The sequence below is a fragment of the Castanea sativa genome, chromosome 10, assembly GCF_040712315.1.
Source record: "Castanea sativa cultivar Marrone di Chiusa Pesio chromosome 10, ASM4071231v1".
NCBI lineage: Eukaryota > Viridiplantae > Streptophyta > Magnoliopsida > Fagales > Fagaceae > Castanea > Castanea sativa.
The window spans coordinates 1,233,758-1,256,313 of NC_134022.1; the positions used below are offsets into that span (position 1 = coordinate 1,233,758).

Genomic DNA, 22,556 nt, shown 5'->3' on the forward strand with positions numbered 1-22,556 from the left:
ACTCTCTATTTCTCTCTTATAAGACTTAACTCTCTCTTTTGCTCTCGCCTTTCGCCGAACTGCTGCTGCTACCTCATTGCCTTGTGTCTGAGCTCGCACCGGCTAACCACGGACAGGCGCCACTCACCGGTAAGCCATCTTGTTGTCCTGGGTTTGTCTTGCCTCTTGCCTCGGGTTTGTCACTTTTGTGACTTTGTGTTTCTACTTTCTTGATGTCCTAGGACTCCTGGGTTTGTGTTTCACTGTTTCCTCACTTCTTGTTATTTTACTTAAGAAATAACAAATATCACGTTGTTGGGTGTTGGGCTACAAGCTTTGTATATTAACTTTTATGAGAAAACACATTGTTGGCCCAACCGCCCAACGTGTCTAATAGAGTTAACCCAGTAAATATTAATTATTAAGTTTCTAATAGATATTAAGTGTTAATAGTGTCTAATAGATTTTGAAATATGCTTTTGTTTTGGCTTTTCTTTTGCTTTTGATTTATGTGCGACTAGATTTTTGATGGCTTGCTTAATATTTTTTATTTTTTTGTATTTACTTGAAATCTTGAACAGGTTGATATATTGATATTGGAGTTTTTTATTAATAAAAAAACAGTTTTTTTTTTAATATTTTAAACCGACCAAACCGACTGAACCGCACTGCAAAAACCGTACCGCTATAGGTCGAAAAACCGACCCTAGGTGGTGTGCATCGGTTCCAATTATTAAAAAACCGATCTCTATTGGTTCGATAATAAATTTGGAAAAAAACCGCCTCTACCGAACCCCGCACACCCCTACGTATACATACAAAAGATTTTCTTTTGTTTTAGCCGCAACACAGTTGAACAACACTTTTTTTTTTCCTGCTTTGCGGCTGAATGTGAGACTGCAGTAGGTATGGTTTCCTTTAGCTCTAAATTTAGGGAGTTGAACATTCAATGGCTTGACTTGTCCCACATTTGTAGGAAAGAGTTGTGCTTGAAATTACTTTAGTAGCTAATAGGATAATAGGCATCACTTTATAAAACCTAACCTATCAACAGTGGCGGCTCTAGGAATTTTGTTCAGAGTGTTCTTTAGGAAGCATAAGTTACACAATTTTATTTCTTTTTAGCCTTTAAGTAATTAGGTTTGAACTAAGGTACTTGTACAGCTAAAAAAAATCGTATTGAGAAATTTAAGACTCAAAACTTGAAAAGAGGCACTACCGCACTAGTGCTGGTAGAAGACACAGAAGTTACGAACAAGGAGGAAGGCAAAGCGTAGATGTAAAAGTGTAGATGAAGATGTGATAAAATTTAAAAGTATGAAGTGTAAAAATTGAGGAGACAGAAGACCTTTGTGGTTAAGAATAAATAAGAAAAAATAATTAAAAATGAGAAGGAAGTAATATATGTCTGGTGAGGAAAAATCATACTGTAATAAAAAAAAACTGTTGAAAATTGTGTTGTATTGGGCAGTGTGCTTAGTCGAAGGAATCAAGCTAAGAAAGTATGAAGTGTAAAAATTGAGGAGACAGAAGACCTGTGTGGTTAAGAATAAATAATAAAAAATGAGAAGGAAGTAATATATGTCTAGTGAGGAAAAATCATACTGTAATAAAAAATAATAAAATGTTGAAAATTGTATTGTATTGTATTGGGCAATGTGCTTAGTCGAAGGAATCAAGCCACTGCCCAGCTTGTAGTAGTTTTATTATATATTTTTTCATATTTTAGTTCAATTTTTTTTTTTTTTTAGTTTTTCCTTTTTACTTGAAAAAACCCTAATATATTGTTAAGTTGCTTAAATTATGGACTAAAATTTAATTTTATTGGCATAAAAAAATTCAAGGTGGTCCCAAAAAATTTTTAAAGGTAAATAAATATAAAATTTTAAATTATTATATATAATTTTTTTCAAGTCAAGGTGGTCCTGGGACCACCCTAGCAGTAAGGTGGCGCCGCCACTGCCTATCAATATATTAAAAGAAAAAGAACTTCTAGGCATATGTTTGACCTGTCAATCTTCACCTATCCTTATATTAATGGAGAAGATGACTTATAATTGTTATTATATTGGAGTAAGAATGATGCATATAGCCTTTTTTTTCCCTATTCTCATCGTCAGATATGGTCTTGACCTTTAAGCCACTAGCAGGTTGAGATGCCTTCTTAAAACAAGAAATTTCCAACAAAGAAAACCCGACATCAAAATAATGCTTTCATTGTCTTTCTTTATTAGCAAAAAAAACTTCCACTAACTAGGAATGAATCTGCGCAGTAGAGAGGGAAAAGAAATTTGAGCAAAAAGAGCCAAGAGAGATGGATTATTTCATGAGCTTTATACTATGTCTTTGCCTCACCTGGACCATAATTCAAGCTTTTTATTCAATTGCAAGAAGTAAAGTGACTTCCAAAAACCTTCCACCGGGACCTAAACCTTTTCCAATCATCCGAAACCTTTTAGAACTTGATGGTCACAAACCCCAAAAGTCCATGGCTAAACTTGCCAATACACATGGCCCCTTAATGACTCTAAAGCTAGGCCAGAAAACCACAATAGTCATTTCTTCAGCAGACTTAGCGAAAGAAGTTCTCCAACAACATGACCAATTCTTCTGCAACCGTACCATTCCAGAGTCAGTCGTAGCTGGCAATGAGCACGAGTTCAGCTTGCCTTGGCTATCGGTTTCAGCCCAATGGAGAAACCTTCGAAGGATTTGCAAGTCCCATTTATTTGCTAATTAGATACTTGATGCAAACCAAAACCTCCGGTGAAAGAAAGTGCAAGAGCTCCTTGTCGATATCCATAATAGCAGTCTAAATGGAGATGCAGTTGATATTGGCAAAGCAGCTTTTAAAACCTCCCTTAATTTTTTATCTAATACCATCTTCTCAGTAGACTTGACTGACCCCAATTCTACCACAGGAAGAGAGTTAAGCAAGCTCGTCCATAGTATCCTAGAAATGGGTTCACGTCCAAACTTGGCCGACTGTTTTCCTGTGCTTAAGAAGGTTGATCCTCAAGGCATACGGCGCCGAATGACAATTTACTTCGGGAAGATGATAGACCTCTTTAGCAGCACTATTAGCCAACGGTTGCTGCAAAGAAAAACACTTGGTTCTATCAGAAACAATGACATGTTAGATACCCTTCTCCATATCAGTGAAGAAAGCACAGGGGAGATTGACAAAACTCAAATCGCATGTTTGTTTGTGGTAACAATTTCTTTATATTCTTCTTCAATAACTACAAATTTATTCATTTATGCACTTTGTTTTTGGGTAATTATCCATTTATGTACATTTTATTATTGTGGCTTGCAGTCTCGTGAATTGATCTGATGATCTATAATCTCATACTTTTTATGGATCGAATAGGACTTGTTTATTGCAGGCAATGATACAACTTCTGCCACATTGGAACGGGCAATGGCGAAGCTACTCTACAACCCTGAGGTTTTGTCAAAAGCAAAAGCAGAGCTCAAGCAAATCATTGGCAAAGGAAATGCAGTGGTGGAATCTGACATTGATCGTTTACTGTACTTACAAGCAATAGTTAAATAAACCTTTAGGTTATACCCCCCGATTCCGCTGTTGCTTCCCCGTAAAGCTGGAGCAGATGTAGAAATTCAGGGCTTTACGGTCCCAAAGGGTGCACAAGTGCTTGTAAATGCATGGGCTATAGGCAGGGACTCTAGCATATGGGAAAACCCAAACTCATTTAAGCCAGAGAGGTTCATGGGATCAGAAATTGATGTCAAGGGAAGGAATTTTGAGCTCATTCCATTTGGTGTAGGAAGGAGAATGTGTCCTGGATTACCATTGGCATTAAGAATGTTACACTTGATGTTGGGTTCGCTTATACACACCTTTGATTGGAAAGTTGAAGGTGGTTTTAAGCCCAAAGATATCTACTTTGAAGAAAAGTGTGGTTTAACCTTACAGAAGGCAAAACCACTACGAGTTATACCTATCACAGTGTAACAATTTTATGTACTCTCCCTCCCCTCCTTCCATCCAAACCAGCCTCCTCTAATTAGTAATTATAATTGTCCGTCCTTCTAAGGGCTTAAAATTCAATGTTATTATCATATAAGAAAGCAATATCTATTCAATAAAAGTGTAATAATTATTAGTTATCTCACCTAACTTCTCTTGCACATACCAGCCTCCTTTAATTAGTAATTATCATTTCTCGTCCATCTAAAGGGACTTGAAATTCAACGTTACTGTCATATAAGAGAGCAAATCTATTCAATAAAATTGTAATAATTATCAAACCTAACTTCTTGCACATTTTTTGTACATACTAACATTTTCACGTTTTACCATTGCACAGCCTTAGTGCAATAGTCACTCCATAAGTATAAGTACGTGTAGGGTATGGGGGGTAAGGGCAGAGCTTCACATACATATATATTTATATTATGTTAGAGTAGAATTTCTATCTTATATTAAAAACAAAAACATTTTCACGTTTCAGTGTAAAATAAATATCACATTTTTGGATTTTAAAACATTTGCATAAACGCACACAATTCTAAAGATTGTTGGTACAAATGTGAAAAATGAAAATTTATTAATTAATTCAGGAGTATGCTCCAACCCTATGTGAGAGAGAGGAAATATACTCCCAGAGTATCCAATAATAATCCATTAAAAAGGATTCTAGAACAATATTTAATATTTACCTTTAAATAAAAAAGGATTTGATTGTTTAGAATCTTCTACGTAGTTAGCCACCGATCATAGTTCAAAATAGACAAATATACCACCGCTTCACCGTACATCCTTGATGTGATGGTCACTCTACAAATATAAGTGTTTGTAGGGTGTGGGGGGTAAGGGTCGAGATTTAAGTCTTTAGAAGGGAACTTCATATACACATACACTTAGATTAGGTTAGAGTAGATTTCTAACTTTGTATTAAAAAAAAAAAAAAAAACTAGACAAATGTGTATTTTCCTTTATGAACGAAGAAAATTCAACCAACCAAGCAAGAGCAAGATACAACTTTCATTTGCAAGAGACTAAATTTGATATCAAATGGCAAAAGTATGGCCTCATCCAAATCAGATCGCAATGACACTATAATAATGCAAATAAGGCACAAATTGACTGCTAGCGTAGATACGACATGCACCGTTGTTGCCTTCTTCATTTTCTATGCTTTTTTCTTCCTGTTTTCATTATTTGTTGTTCATTGAAAAAAAGTTTTTAATCTTTAACTATAAGAGCATTCATATTAAAAATGCTATAAAATATAGCATTTAGCATCTCAAAAAGTTACTTTATCTATTTGAACAACTCACTTTATAATACACCCAACATCAAACGTTCTATTATTTTATCACTTCATTTAAAATTTTTTTATTCTTTCTTTATGTTTTCTTTATTCTTTGTTTCCAAATGTATTTTCATTTGATCATCTGAACATAGCAAGCATATTTTTTAAAACCCAACTTTTTTTAATGAGAAATTTTTTTAATTGAACAATCATATTTTTGAAAATCCATGTTTGTAATCATTATCATATTTTTGGATTTTTTTGTCCTTCAACTACCATGTACATTATTTATAAATTTTTTTTTCCTTCAACTACCACGAATGTATCTTGTGCTTGATGTGTATGAGACATTTCTCTTACTGACATGTGAGCTCCACATTGGGCGCAATTGAAAATTTACGTAAGGAATGGCACAAGGAACTAAACTATCAACCAATCAAACACTATTTACATAAGGAACCTGCTTGTTTCAAAGTCAAAAATTTACAATTCACTAAAGTCACATGCCAAATTGCAACGAAGTCCAAAGAGTTCATCAAGAGAAACCGATTCCAACCAACTAGTAACAGAGGTCACAAGAGAATTATATTCTGATGGAAGACCAGCAAGAATATAAGAGTTAATTTTATAATCACCAAGTGATTGACATTGTTGGACATGAGTCAACATCAATTTCTCCTTGTATGATACTAGTGTGAAACGGCAAGTCTCCATATGAGTCTTTAAGTAGATAATGTATAAAATGACACAGCCTGCTTATTAAAAACACTCCTGCAAGGCACCCAAATCACCAAAAGTATGAGATGATAAAAACAAGACAATCAATTGAAACTCAGTATAAAATACAAACCGATGATAAGTCTACATTAAGATAATTTCCATTAAAAAAAAAACATAAGTAGGATAACTTAGATAAAGGTCCCCAAACACTAAATACATTTTTTTTATATAAAAAAATTCTTCTTCTCGAAAAAAAAAAATCTCTAAACATGCTGTGTGTGAGAGATATGAACTATTACGCTTTAGCAGCAACCATAGGAATGGCAACAAGTGGAATAACCTTCTGCATTGTAATTCCAAATTTGTCGCTCGTGTCAATATCTTCTGGTGCCATTTGATCAAGAAGCCTCCAATCAAAGCGGTGAATGAGAGAAGCTAGCAACAAGCTCAACATTCTTATAGCAAGAGTTAAACCTGGACAAATCCACCTTCCAGAACCAAATGGGATAAAAGAGAAATTTGTGCCTCTAAAATCCACTTCGTTGCCCCTGAACCTTTCTGGTATCAATTGTGTTGGCTTGTCCCAGTACATAGGGTCTCGGGCTATTGCCCATGCATTCATAAACACTTGGGTGTGCTTAGGAATGGTGTATCCACAAACTTCTACATCCATCTCAGCACGATGAGGCAGGAGAAGAGGTGCAGTTGGATGAAGTCGCATTGTTTCTTTAAGCAAAGTTTGTGAATAGGGAAGTCGTGGGATATCTTTCTCTTCGATGCTTTGTCCAAATCCAACTGTTTCACCAAGTTCTTGCTTTGCTTTGGCCATTATGTCAGGATTGCGAAGAAGCTCAGTCATTGCCCACTCCATTGTAGTGGTAGTTGTATCAGTTCCTCCAATGAACAAGTCCTGATACAATGTATTCAGGTACGGAACCAAGATTTGAACCTGAGGGTCAAAGCTTAAAACAAATTTTTTTTTATAAAAATAAAAACTAACATATATTTCATATTTAACAAAATACTACATATAAAATAAATGTTTCTTAAACATTTGATATTATAAAAATGTCAACAAAGTATAATATATAAAATAAGTGTTTCTTAAATATTTCAACACAATTATCAAAATGGAACTCAACGCTATTTCAGAAGAGATCCAAAAATATATATATTTAAGCGCAAATCTTAATTTTTCAAATTAAATATGTATACCAATTTTTTTTTTTTAATTGGTGGGCTATTAAGACCAAAATTTAAAATCTCAACACACACACACACATATATATATATATATATATCTTCTTCTTCTTTTGGGTGGGGGTGTTAAATTACCGATTGTCCCAAAAGCTTAAGCTGTTAGGTAATGGTAAGTTTAATCACTTAACCATAATTCTAGCACTCCCCCTCACTTGTGGGTCTAAACTTCCCCTCAGTAAGTGGGGGCCCAACAAGTGGAAATTTAACATTTTAATGGAAGGTAGAGTGAAGACAGGGATCGAACTCAGGATCTCCTGCTCTGATACCATGTTAAATTACCGATTGTCCCAAAAGCTTAAGCTGTTAGGAAATGGTAAGTTTAATCACTTAACCATAATTCTAACAGGGGGCAATGCCCCCCCCCTGGCCCACTATAGCTCCATCACTGAATGTATTTAAACAAAAAAAAAATGCGACAGGGGTCTCCAATTTCTGAATATTTTTGAGTGAGGAGTTTATTAAGATAGTGTAAAACTGGAACTTGATCCTCTCTCTCTCTCTCTCTCTCTCTCTCTCTCTCTCTCTCTCTCTCTCTCTCTCTCTATATATATATATATATATATATATATATATATATATATATATATATATATAGATTGTGTGATGATTTGAGGAAAGAAGAAGACATAAGGGAGTTTAAGAAGGATTACAAGGCTTTTTTCTGGTTTTTCTTAATGATGCCTTCTTTGGGCTTATTTTATGGTTTTTGGTACAACGTAACAGAAAAATTAAGTAAACAAAAATATTTTGTGCTGAACTTAAAAGTCAAAACAAACCCAATGGAGCAGAATTTTTTTTCAAAATGATATATACTTAATAAAACACCACAAATAATGTCCACAAACTCCACACAATGAAATTTGTCCCAATAGTAACTTTTCTCTCCTTACAATTATCATTGACCACTTGTTGAATGATCATTGACTTTTTTTTCTTAAATGACATAATTTTTTTTCTTGAAAGAATCAATTTCTCACTTAATTTTTTAAGTAAATTTCGACTTCGGTGTCTATTTTCTGATGAGATTCTCCAAATGGCCCAGAAAGCAGATAATGTTATTTCATCTTCACTTAGTTTATGTGAATAAAAGTTTTTATCCATATAGTTATTTGAGAATTACAAGAAATAGTAATAACTTTTTTTTAACCAAATAATAGAAAATATTTTCTATTCATTTCAAGATCACAACCAATTAGGAAAACATCTTAAGTTTCAAAACAAACCAAACTTAACTTAAGCCTCCCTTTTTTAAAATTTTGAAGACAGTTTTAGTGCATCTTTTTCTTTTGCTTTGTTGTCATACTTGCATTCAAGATTTTTATGATTGAATTCTCAAAATATATATATATATATATATATATATATATATATATATATATATATATATATATATATATTTTTTTTTTTTTTTTTTTTTTATGATTGGACAGCTTTTCAGATATTGATTTCCTTACTTTTATTTTTTACTTTGATACTTAAATTGCTTTTCAAACACTAATTGATCATTTGGTTTTTAAGTGTCCATGTGATCCACATGCCATACTTAAAGTTATATTATGTGTCCATGTGAACCTTTTTTTTGAAGTTATATTATTCAAAAAGGAGAATTTTTTTTTTTTTTATTGAAGAAGTCATAAGTCCACTTAGTTATACATTTAGGATGAAATTAAGACTTTGTTTGTCATTAGCTTTAGATTTTAGTTTTTAGTTTTTAGTTTTTATCTTTTATGTACAACTTTTTAAAACTTCATTTTTTCCCCTTTTTTCTTACTTTTTCAAAAAAATTTCAAGGTACAAGTATACTTCAGCATACTTTGTAAAAAGTTTTTAGCGAATAAGCCGTTAATAAATAAACACTAAGTGTACTGAGTTAACATGTTGCATTTAGAAGTACATGAACCTAGTACCAGTATATAGTGTAGTATGTATCTTTATTTTTCATTTTTTGAGTTTAGAAGATTATGCCATTTGTATCTAAACACATTTTATTTTCTTGACAAACAATGATATCCGAACCTCTTCAAGTATCTGACTATTCGCTAAAGTGTATGCAATCTCTTTATCTCACACACAGTAGGTTATTACAAGGAAGAATCTCATGGGGTGACCCCAAGATATTAGCAAGAGGTTACGAACTCATGATCTCATAGATATCATGAAACCTTAAGAACCACTAAACCAGCTCCTAGGAATTCTAAAACATGCTTAATTGCACTCAAGGGAAGGATAAAGAAGATAAATGAGTAAGGGAATGGATAAAAAAAAATTCCTCTCTTCATATATGTTTGTATGTAAAAGAGAAGAGAGAGAATGGTGTAAGTATGGGCCAGTTCTTTTTTCTCCTTTACCCCATCCTTGCTGGCACCAACCCTACCTCCTCTTGCCACACTCAATTTTTATTAGTTTATATAAAACAAAATTCATAAATTAAATTAAAAATCATAAAACATAAATTTAAAAAAAAATCCAATATTATAAAATTTTCGCAAAGCATAATAATACAACAATTCAAGTTTTTAAAAACACAAAAACACTTCAAACATAACTATACAAAAAAAAAAAAGATAAACAAATTAAATTTTAAAACCAAAAACAAAAGATAAATTCAATAATACAATATCAAAAGAAAACATAAATTTAAATTTTGAAACACATATAAAAAAAACCTATAATTTTTTCCCTAATTGTTTAAATATAAACGGGACAGGTATAAAGGGAGATACAAGGATGAAGTTAACCTTGTCCCCATCCCATTTGCTAAACAGGGTGGGTAGGGGCTATCCAAGCAACTCGAAAAACCGGCCAACCCGACTAGAACCAACTCGTTGCAACCTGATTTGACTGCTCCGGCAGTCAGTGACGGGTCTTAGCCCTCTGAAACTGACTCCAGTGGGTCAAGTGGCGGGTTTCCTCTTCTAAAACCCGACCTACTTGACCCAATCGAGAAACCCTTCAAATTAAGGCCGAATCTACCCAAATCTAGCGACAATGAAGCCTCTTCCACTTAGATCTAACAACAATGAAGCCTCCTCCACTCAGATCCAGCCAAATTTGGTCTTCCTCCACTAAAATCCAACCATGTTTGCACAGATCTACGAAGATATAGCCACCTTTAGTGCAAATCCTTCCTCTTAGATTCGGCCACATTTGGAGAAGATCTACTTAAATTTGGCCACGTTGTGCTCCCCTCAGCTTAGATCTGGGATTTCGTGCTCTTCACTTAGTTCCAATGACATCTTGCTCAAATTCTATGAAGATTTAAAGACTTTCGTTAGCATCGCTCCTTAATTGGTTTCACCTGAACTAGCCAATCATCCACCCAAGTCTAATCCAACTTGACCGATGGTGATTTGCAGTCAATTGCGAGTCTTGTCATCTTCCACCCAATCTGTGTAGGTCGATTCCAAGTTAAGTCCAAATTAAATCGACCCGAACTAACCTGTGGACAACCCTAGGGGTGGGTGAGGCAAGTAGGGACTAGGGAGGGGTTTAAATTCCCATCCAAGGCCAGCTGAACAATAGATGCAATTTATGCAATCGTCTAAGGCCCCCACTTGTAAATATATATATATATATATATATATATATATATATTTTTTTTTTAATTACAATAAAAAATTAAATACTTTTATTGGTCAATAAAATGCATTAAAAGGTCTCATTGTATCCCAAAATGCAGAAGATTAATAAGGAAAAAACAATAATAGTCAAACTTTAGCTAACAAAATTGTATTTTAGGAGACAAATTCATTAACTCATTCTTAAAATATGCTAAAATCAAAATTAATACCAAACAAATTCATTAATAATACAACGTAATTGTCTTGAAATATGCTAAAATAGATAATATAAAATCTCTCGTCTCTCTATTTCTCTGCCTCTCCATCTATATTCTTACCTTTCTTTTCTTCATCTTGATTCCTGATCTTTTTCTATAAGTTCAGTCATTCTCTGTTCATTGCCCTTCACAGTAGATTCAAGATTGAAGTGGGGTGGTATGGACATAGCAGAGATAACCCCTCTCTCCCTCTCTATCTTTCTGAAATTTAAGATTGAAAAGTTTTCTTTTTATTCAATTTAAATATTTTAAATTATATTTTTTTTAATCCGCTTGATTGATAGCTTGATAGGACAACACGCTAGTCTTGCTCTCTTGCGCAACCCATTGCCCACAGCACTACACTTTGCACGGTGTACACCTACACATGAGCACATGCTGATTCTGACAAGCCATTAGCCATAAGCCCATAGTGCACTGTTCACACTTCACAGTTGGCCCCCACACACCACACGGCGACACACTAACCCACCCACACCCACACTCACACTCACACTCACACTCACACTCAACGTATACGCACACACCCACTATATCGTTTACCTTTTTTTTAATGCAAACTTTTACTTTATCAATTATTAATTTATTATAAGTTTTCACACCAACTAATAATTGATGTATATCAAATAAACTCATTTTTGTTTTATAGTGATACTAATTTATTAAACCATGTAATAAATTAATTTATTTGTGTAGGTTTAGACTTTAAAGTATAAAGTTGTCACGGCTTTAAAAAAAATTGCAATAACTAGATTCTATTATTCTATCCTTTAAATTTTATTTTTAGTTAAATTATCCTTTTAGATTATAAATTGTGTTTTATTTATCTATAAATATTTTCTCATTATAAATGTATAATAGATTTTAAATAAAAATAAAAATAAATTCAATAAATATTATTTTGCTATAGTAACATTTTACTTATAAGATGTTATTGTAGCTAAGTCGTAAAATATTTTGTAATACCCCATTTTTGTGGTTTAATGGTATAAAATAGCATTTTGGGGTTGTGAGCATTCACAATGGAAAATGTCATCCTATCCTATTTTACCATCCCAAAATGCTACTTTATCAATTATATCATACCATTTTACAATACACCCAACATCAAAACTTTTGCTTTCCTATTCTACTCATTAAAATAATATATATATATATATATATATATATATATTACCCACTAAAATAATATAATGTATTCCAATACAACTCTCTCTCTTTCTTCTCCCCCATCTCTCTTCTATTTTATCAATTAAAATATATTATAATTTTTTACTGAAGTGCTACAGTGTCATCCTACATTTAGGAAGACACTGTAGCACAATTGCAAAAAAAATTTGCAATTGTAAGATTTTGCAAGTTCCAATGTTGGGTGGTTTTTGGGCTTTAATGCTAAATCATCCCCACATATCCCATTTGCCAATTCCAGTGGGAATGCTCTGAGATGCTAAAAGCTAATTTTTTTAGCACCACAAAGCATTTAAAACATGCCAAAATTTAGAAAGGCATGGGGATTTGGGTTAACAGCAAAAGCATCCTTAGGGTTTTAACTCTTACTTATATAGATTTTCATATCCACCAAATTGAGCTCAAGGTTAACTTCTATTAGCTTTTATAAACTGAAAAATCATGCGACCATATTTAGAATACTCACCAATTTAATTCATGTCATGGATCACGAGATGGTCATAAGAACAATATCGGATTTGTAGATGGAACTATTCTACAACCCACAAACCCTTCCAATCTGCTCTACAATTCCTATACACGTTGTTATACCATGGAATTGTTTTTATTTAATGTAATGGATTATGTATTATGAAGGTGATTTTACAAGTTGTTACTAACACCTTAAGAAGGCTGACGGGAGTAACAAGACCGTCAGCTCTGGTCACCGAACTATCCCCTTCGACATCCGTGGCCCTGCCTCATGTCTGACGGCGTTAGGCTGAAGGAAGAAAGTTGACGAAGTCAAAGCTGAAGGCTCTAAGCTGACGACCTTTCTGGAGACAGATGTGTAAGCTGACGAACTTAGGAAGGAAAGGCTGACGGAAGGAAAAGCTGAAGGGGATAAGTAAGCCTTCATCCATAACCTATCTTGTCCTCCACGAATGCGTGTATAAGGAAAGTTTTTGCGCTACACGTTTGACCCTAGTCGAGAAGATTCCTATAAGGAAAAGGGCTCTAGGAGATATGTAAAATCCACAAATTACTCTCCTAGAAGGAAAGTACTTCCTCGCCAAGGCGTTTATTTCGGCTCCACACTACTATATATACCCCAAAACCCTCATAAACCATGGTACGCATAATTCAGTTCAGCTCTAGCACTTTAGGGTTGTGAAGAAGAAAAGAAGTTCTAACTTGACCTTCGGAGGGTTTTTGGCTGACACCACACCGGTGCCCTTTGTTGGTCTTGTCTGTTGTTGTGCAATTGTTGTTTCGAGTAAAGTGAGGACCACGTGACAACTAATGGATTTTTCTTCATCATCAGTTGGCACCGTCTGTGGGAAACTCATCAACATCAGCCTTTGCTCTACCCCTAAGACAAAAGTTGCATGGTACTCACTCGATCAATGGCAACAACCAACAATCAAGGCAACGAACGGCGGACCACAGTCTTGGAGAGGCAAGTCCAAACACTTGCGGCGGCAGTAGAGCGCTTGACCAAACATAATCATGATATGGAGGAGCAACTGCGGCAAAGGAATACACACCCTAGCGCACCGGAGGAGGACCAAGAAGGTGCAAGCGCGGATGGGAGAAGCCCGGAAAGGCCGGAGGGTAGCAACGCTCCGAGTAGACTAGAGTAACAAGACACTAACTGACCATCCATCTCGGACACCCTACCACCTCACATAGCAGCTGAGATGCAGGAGATGAGGGAACGGATGAATGTGATGATGAACGCCCCAGAGGTTGAATCTCCAGTAACTTAGATGACCTAGTCCAGAGAACTGATTCACCTTCACGGCGCTCGTAAGCTCATGCCCCCTTCCCCCAAAATTTTGCGTGCCTCATGTGGAGAATTACGACGGATCCAAGGACCCATTGGATCACTTGGAATCCTTCAAGACCCTAATGCATCTTTAGGGTGTACCGAATGAGATCATGTGTAGGGCTTTTCCCACCACATTAAAAGGTCCTGCGAGAGACTGGTATAGCAGGCTGACGCCTAATTCCATCGGCACTTTCAAAGAATTAGGCGTGCAATTCGTATCACACTTTATCGGGAGTCACCGGCATAAGAAGTCTACCGCATGTCTGATGATCATTAGACAATGAGAAGACGAGACTCTAAGATCATACATAGCTCGCTTTAACAAGGAAGCCCTCTCAATAGACGAGGCGGATGACAAGATACTTGTAGCGGCATTCACAAACGGGTTGCGGAAAGGTAAGTTCCTGTTTTCTCTGTATAAGAACAATCCAAAGACTATGTCCGAAGTATTTTACAGGGCAACCAAGTACATGAACGCGAAAGATGCGTTACTGGCCAGAGAGGAAAAGCCTAGAAAAAGGGGAAGACAGGAAGACGTACGCTCGGATAGGGGGCAAAAGAAGGTTAGAGCTGAAGAACGACGGGATGATCGGCGCCTTAGACCACCTGCGGGGAAATTCACAAGCTTCACTCCCCTAACCGCTCCTATCGATCAGGTACTGATGCAAATTAAAGATGAAGGAGCCTTGACTTTTCCCGGCAAGCTGAAAGGGGATCCCAACGAGAGGTCAAGGGACAAATACTGCCGTTTTCATCAAGATCATGGTCATGACACCGTTGACTGCTACAACTTGAAGCAGTAAATAGAAGCTCTTATTAGACGAGGAAGGCTGCAGAGGTTCGTCAGCAAGGAAAGGGTAGACCCGCCACAAAATCAAGCTCCTCAACGAGACAACGATTGCCCCAGGCAACCCATAGGAGACATAAGGATGATTGCAGGGGGCACCATGACCGCCAGATCATCAAAGAAAGCCCGAAAGACATACCTCAGAACGGTTCAGAACATCCAGATGACAAGTTCCACGCCCAAAATATCGTGGATTGACAATCCCCCCATTGGATTCTCAGAAGAAGATGCACGGCGTCTTCACCATCCCTATGATGACGCGCTGGTCGTCACCATACAGGCAAGAGACTATAACATACACCGAGTCCTCGTCGACAACGACAGTTCAGCAGACATCCTCTACTACCCCGCTTTCCAACAAATGGGGATTGAAAGGGAACGACTAGTTCCAACTAACGCCCCGCTCATCGGCTTTGGAGGAGCGAGGGTATTTCCACTTGGCGTCGTCACTTTGGCAGTAACCATTGGAGACTACCCACAGCGGATCACCAGGAATGTAGCATTTCTTGTAGTCGATTGCTCGTCAGCCTACAATACCATCATAGGATGTCCAACCCTCAACTTGTGGAAAGTTGTAACCTCAACCTACCATTTGATGATAAAATTCCCTACTGATTGTGGAGTAGGAGAATTGAGAGGAGATCAAGTATCCGCACGCGAATGTTACGTAGCCATGATGGAGATGGACGACCACATTCAGGCCATGAACATAGAGGAACGTCGGGTGGCGACAAAGCCCGTTGAGAGGCTCAAAGACGTACTTCTTGACGAATCCCAACCGAAGTGGACGACCAAAATCGGCACCCTGGCAGACCCGACGGTGCGTCAAGAACTTACGACCTTCTTAAAATAAAATCGGGACGTGTTCGCATGGAGCCACGAAGACATGCCAGGAATTGACCTGTCAGTCATGGTACACAGGTTGAACGTGACGCCATCTTTCCCGCCCATCCGACAAAAGAAAAGAATCTTTGCCCAAGAGAAAGATCAGGCAGTAGAAGAAGAAGTCTGCAAGCTACAAGAGGCGGGATTTATCAGGGAAGTTTACTACCCTGATTGGTTGGCAAACGTCGTGATGGTCAAAAAGAACAACAGAAAATAGAGGATGTGTGTCAACTTCACGGACCTAAACAAAGCATGCCCCAAGGATAGCTACCCCCTCCCGCGGGTCGACATCCTGGTGGACTCTACGGCCCAACATCAGCTGCTGAGCTTCATGGATGCATTTTTCGGATATAATCAAATCCGAATGGACGAAGCTGATCAAGAGAAGACTTCGTTTGTAATAAGCCAAGGCCTTTTTTGTTACAAATTCATGCCCTTTGGCTTGAAAAACACTGGTGCAACCTATCAGAGGCTCATGAACAAGATGTTTACACGACAGATTGGAAGAAATGTCCAAGTATATGTCGATGACATGCTAGTTAAAAGTCAAAGGGAAGAAGATCATTTGGAGGATCTCAAAGAAACCTTCGATACTCTTCGCTCCTACAACATGAAGCTCAACCCAGGCAAGTGTGCCTTCGGAGTGACGGCGGGAAAGTTCTTAGGGTACATGGTATCCCAAAGAGGCATCGAGGCTAACCCGGACAAGATTTGGGCCATAATGGGGATGGCGCCTCCTAAAAATATAAAGGAAGTACAAAGCCTTAATGGCAAGGTTGCCGCGCTTAATAGATTCGTGTCGAGGGCAACGGATAGGTGTCTACCATTCTTCTGCACGCTGAAAAAGTCCTTTGAATGGACGGCCGAATGTCAACAAGCGTTCGAAGACTTAAAGGTCTACCTCTCTTCGCGACCGTTACTAAGTCCCTCGCAACCAGGAGAAGAACTATTCCTCTATCTAGCCGTCTCCCTGGCTGCCGTCAATGCGGCCTTAGTTAGAGAAGTCAACAGGGTCCAAAGGCCAGTGTACTACGCCAGCAAGGCGCTGCATGGTGCAGAAGAAAGATATCCCCCCATGGAAAAACTCGCCTTCGCTCTAGTCACAGCGGCCCGTAAACTTAAGCCATACTTCCAGGCCCATACGATAGTCATCCTAACTGACAAGCCTTTACGGCGAGCAATGGGCAGTCCTGAAGCCGCCGGACGAATGGCATTGTGGTCAATAGAGTTGAGCGAATTTGACATACAATATCGCCTCCACACTGCCATCAAGGGACAAGCAATCGCCGACTTCATTGTGGAGCTCACCGGTGCGGAAGGCAAGGAGGCAAAAAATCCCTAATGGAGCATTTTTACAGATGGGTCGTCCAACAAGAAGGCCGGTGGAGCAGGGATCGTACTTAAATCTCCAGAAGGCGACGAGATCGAATGTATGATTCGTCTCGATTTCCCTACAACTAATAATGAAGCTAAGTACGAAGTCCTAATAGTGGGTTTAGACCTTGCCAAAGCTGTAGAGGCCGCGAACGTGGTTATTCACTACAACTCCCAGGTCGTTACAAGCCAAGTGAACGGCGAGTACGAGTGCAAGGGCGAAAAGATGAAGAAGTACTGGGAGCAAGCGAAGAGGAGGATAGATGAGCTGCAGGCCAAGATAGTCCAAATCCCAAGAGGAGAAAACTAGCAGGCCGACCGTCTTGCCAAAACCGCGTCTTCAGAGTCTATGATCACCCTCAACAAGGTACTCTCTTTTATTCAGCCTTCACCACTAATAAACGTTGTCAATATACAGGAGATTGGTTCCGAAAACAATTGGACCACCCCCTAATCTCCTACTTAAAAGATGGCACGCTGCCTGACGGGAAGGAGGCCGCAAGGAAGCTGAAGGTCCAGTCAGCATGGTTTGTCTTGATAAAGGGCGTCCTGTATAAGAGGGGCTTCTCTCAACCGTACTTGAGATGTTTAGGCCCCGAAGAAGCAGACTATGTTATGAGAGAAGTACACGAGGGGATATGCAGCAACCACTCAGGGTCACGGTCACTGGTACATAAATTGATTCGGGCCGGATACTACTGGCCGACAATGCAAAATGACGCAAGGTTTATGTAAAAGCTTGCGACAAATGTCAAAGGTTCAGCAGTATCATTAGATAGCCGGCAGAAGAGTTGACCCCCATAACCGCCCCATGGCCATTCGCCCAGTGGGGGTTGGATATCATGGGACCATTCCCAATAGCAGCAAGGCAGCTGAAGTTTCTTGTTGTTGGCATCGATTACTTCACCAAATGGGTCGAAGCTGAAGCCTTAGCCATGATTACTGAAAAGAATGTACGGAGTTTCGTATGGAAAAACATTGTTTGCAGGTACGAAATCCCAAGGGCCTTGATCTCGGGCAACGGTAAACAATTTGACAACGACTCCTTTCGAGCCTTCTGCTCAGAGCTAGGAATCAAGAACCACTATTCCTCCCTTGCCCATCCTCAAGCAAATGGACAAGTTGAAGCCACAAGCCGATTATTGCTTCAAATCATCAAGACTCGGCTCGAGGGGGCAAAGGGCATATGGCCTGAAGAGCTGTTTAGCATACTATGGGCATACAGAACGACGGTAAGGACTCTCACGGGAGAAACCCCATTCCAGCTAACATACGGGAGTGAAGCGGTCATCCCAGCCGAGATTGGACTCACGAGTTATAGGGTGGACAATCACGACGAGGGAAGAAATGATGAAGAGCTACGTCTACAGCTTGATCTATCCGATGAAGTCAGGGCGATGGCTGAGCAGAGACTCGCACGATACCAGGACCTCATGGCCAAGCACTACAACTCCCGAGTCAAGCACCCAGACTTTAAAGTCGGAGACCTCGTTTTAAGGAATGTGATGGGTGCCGCCAGAGATCCCGCACAAGGAAAGCTTGGCCCAAACTGGGAAGGACCCTACAAGATAACATCATGGCTAAGAAATGGCACCTATCACTTAGAGACACTTGACGGGCAGAGGCTACGCCACCCATGGAACGCCAAGCATCTCAGGAAGTACTACCAGTAAAAGATGGCATGAAAAACACTACTCCTCATTACCAGTTTATGTCTTTTAATTATTTGTCCTAGTTTATTCTTGTCTACAATATATTCTAAGCCCAAAGGGTTGAAAGTTTATTCTTTTTAGAACAATGTTCTACTTATGCATTCATCATAATAAGAGGAGTTTTATTCAGAAACGACGAGTAAATTTGTTATGTCTTCAAGGAGACAGCAAGTCCACAAAGTGGATGACCTTATTGCTAAGTCCACAAAGTGGACGACCTTATCTTTTCAGTCCACAAAATGGACGAATCTACCACTAAGTCCACAAAGTGGACGACCTTACCACTAAGTCCACAAAGTGGACAACCTTATTGCTCAGTCCACAAAGTGGACGACCTTATCACTAAAGTCCACAAAGTGGACAACCCTATCTTTTGAATCCACAAAATGGACAAATCTACCACGAAGTCCACAAAGTGGACGACCTTATTGCTAAGTCCACAAAGTGGACGACCTTATCACTAAGTACACAAAGTGGACGAATCCACTACCAAGGCCACAAAGCGGACAAGGGCAACAAGTAGACGGGTTCAGTATAACGTCCAAAAGGAGGAAAAATCCGTTATAAAACCTACAAAATAAATAAACTCTAACTAAAACCCATGAAGTTGATGAATAATCAGCGAAGAGGAAAAGCTGAACCCGTCACCCACCAGTGTCAGCCGAAAAAGCTAACGCTGTCATATATAAAGTGACGGGTATATAAAAAACTTAAAATAAGTTATTAATCAGCTAAAAGAAAGCCGACGACGTTGCTCATAAAAGTGACGAATATATGGCAAACAAATAAGTTGTATTGAATTAGCTAAGAAAGCTGACAGGCATACAGCTAAGTTTTGATCCGACGCCGTCGCCCATAAGGCTGACGGATTAATAAAAACAGCTTGAAGTCTCAGCTAAAAGAAAGCTGACACTGTTATTACTTTGATAAACAGCAGAAAAACAACATCGTCACCCATAGGTTGACGGGCTCATCACGAGCAAGTGGTTTTAGCTTAGATAGAAGAGAGAAACATGCTTCAAATATAAAACAACATATTAAGATTAATATGAATAATGTCTTTACAAAAGCCCAAAGAAACGAGCGTCAAGCATTAAAATCCGTCCACACTTTACAAAAAAAAAAAGTGCTGAAGTTCATGAAGTGGGGGGATCTTGAGACCTTCCATCACCTTCGACGATAAAGGGCTGGGCGCAAGGAATAGAAGGGCTGACGGCATTTAGATCGTCGCCATGAGGATCTGCTAGAGTTGAAGTGACGAGCTTGTCCACGGCTGGCTGAGCAAGAACAACGCTATCATCCCTCTAGTTAGCATCATCACCTTCCTCATTGACGGTGTCGCCTACAAGTGCTGACAGGATAGACTCATCCATGGAAATCTTGGATAAATCCAAGTCAAGATAAACGGATTTTACTTGTTTCAAGCAATCCTCAAACCCGTCACCATAGTAGGTGGCACAAGCATCTATGAAGGTTGACGAGTCCTTAAACTCCGTCACAGCGTCGCTCCTAGTTGTTTCCACCTGGACTAGGATGGACTTCAGCTCCTTTTTTGCCGTCAGCTTGGCTTCTTCTTCCAGTTTCCATCGACGACTTTCCTTTGCCAGCTTCTCCTTTAAATCCTTCAGCTCCGTACCCAGGACATGGTTCGCATCCTTGTATTGCACTTGGCCGTCAGCTAAGTACTTGATATGCTCATGTAGACGGGCAATCACCCCCTCCTTGGCAGAGCACCTCTCTGACAAAGCCTTCATGCGAACCATAGCCTGCATGGCCAAAGAAAAAACAATGTCAGAATATTAAAATTGGTCGGGCACCAAAGTAAAGAGAGAGGCATACCCTAGTAAGATCAAACAGGCCTGATGCCCCTATCTCGTCAGTGGCCTGCTCAGCACAAGGGTCCATCTCTTCATCCTTTAAAATGGACTCCGTCACCTCCACGGCATAGTCTTTGTGGGTTAAAAGGCGGCGTACGGATCCCTGGGTGATGGGGCCTGACGAGGTAATCGGCCCTTTGCCTGCCCTATGGACGGACCTGGAAGGTGACAACCTCTTTGAAGATTTATCCCCAGGAGTCATGGTAACCTTCTTCCCGGGGCGGTCATCCTTACCGTCAGGTTTCCTCTTGGCTCCTGCCCTCCCGACGGGCTTCGGGGCAGACGGCGGTGTCAACTCACCCCTAGCCTTCTCCTGTTCCTTCTTCTTGGCAGCAGCGACAGTCCGTACTCTTTGCCTAGCTAACTCCATTTCTGCAAAAGATAGAGAAGGTTAGAAAAGAAACAGCATCAGGATGCAGACGAAAGAAATTGGGAGATACTCACGCCGGCGAGAATAAGCGTTTAGTTTGCAAGCCTCCCCCGTCGGCTCGAGACCGCCACAATACAAATGTAAAGTATCTAGTGTGATTAGGTCCCGACACTTCCTCTCATCCAAGGGGATAGCCATCACTCGATGGATGAAATCCTCTTGTTCTGCAGTAATGTGTGGACGGTTGTTATCTGAAACAAAAAGGAGACGGGTTTAAGGACCAAACAGATAGACGAAGTAAAAAAGCTGACGGGACCAACCTGAGTTCTTGACATATGCCCAAGTGTTGTCAAAAAAGCCATGAGGCATTGATGCCCACTCCTCCTAACGGTATACCCAGTTCGTCCCCTCTACAAAGAAATATCTGTCCTTCCACTTCCTATTGGAATCAGGCATGTCCGATACCAACTTTAACTCTTTCTCCCTCACTGCGAAATGATACACCCCCTTTGACGAGGAGATATGCTGAGGGAGGTAGCACCAAAAGAACTCATCCAGGGTTAACTGACGGTTCCCACCACTCAGACGACCCCACAAGATCTCGGCACCAATAAAGGTTCACCAGGCGTTAGGAGCAATTTGGCTGACGGATATCCCTAGAAAGTTAGCCAGCTAACGATGTAACGCCGTCAGTAGTAGCCTTAATTCGATAGCAAACTTGGCATCATACATGCCAACATCTGCAGTTCGTCTCGAATAACATCTCTCACCCTCCTCAAGAAGGCGAATTGGGATATCATCTAGTATTTGATAACAGGACCGCAAACTTTTGAAAATATTTTCCGACATCGTCGGGAGGAATTTGTTGACGGACCATTCTAGGGGTAGGATGAAAGGACAATCATCACCAGAAGCTCCCGAGGTACTCTCTAAGGTTTCCTCATCACCGTCACTCCCACCCCAGTCACTGGTACTTCCTTTTCTTCATTGATTCTCTGATCTTTGTCACCTACCCACTCCTCTCCACCGTCCTCGCTCACCTCACTTTCTCTAGAACTCCCTACTTCCTCGTCAGAAGAAGAAGTTGACAATTCCCTTTCTGACGACCAGGATAAGCCCTTCTCGAGCTCACGGCCTGATTGGAAGACCTCATCGTAACCCGCTCCGTCGCGAACCGACGATTGATCACTCGTCGTCTCCCTAGACATCTGACTACCTACAAACGATGGGTTTATTCTAAGAACCTAGGCCGACGACTTCAATAAAGGGCATTACTAGAAAAATAAAAGAAGGTAAAATGAAGGGAACTTACAAGTAAAAGGACGGCCCCAAGAAGTTGACGGCAATTTGGTTGACGAAGTAAAACGATCAATGGTGACGTTCTCTTTCTCTTGAAATCAGCAAGGTGTGAAAA

General features: G+C 39.2%; 1 protein-coding gene, 1 non-coding gene and 1 pseudogene across 2 annotated transcripts; 1 reads left to right on the plus strand and 2 right to left on the minus strand.

The window, feature by feature from the left end:
• The first annotated feature begins 2,177 nt into the window (after positions 1–2,177).
• On the plus strand, positions 2,178–4,101 carry LOC142613313 (geraniol 8-hydroxylase-like; annotated as a pseudogene).
• A 1,669-nt stretch (positions 4,102–5,770) lies between these two features.
• LOC142614328 (small nucleolar RNA Z247) lies at positions 5,771–5,903 on the minus strand. The gene has a single exon (XR_012840406.1). It is a non-coding gene; the product is annotated as a small nucleolar RNA Z247 (small nucleolar RNA).
• Positions 5,904–6,276: 373 nt separating this feature from the next.
• Positions 6,277–6,852, minus strand: LOC142613457 (geraniol 8-hydroxylase-like). The gene has a single exon (XM_075785818.1). It carries the CDS (start codon positions 6,850–6,852, stop codon positions 6,277–6,279), a length of 576 nt encoding a protein of 191 aa, XP_075641933.1.
• Between the last annotated feature and the right edge of the window lie 15,704 nt (positions 6,853–22,556).

What these genes read in the sequence shown, in the direction of transcription:
- LOC142613457 (XM_075785818.1), bottom strand. Translation starts at nt 6,852, where the DNA reads ATGGAGTGGGCAATGACTGAGCTTCTTCGCAATCCTGACATAATGGCC.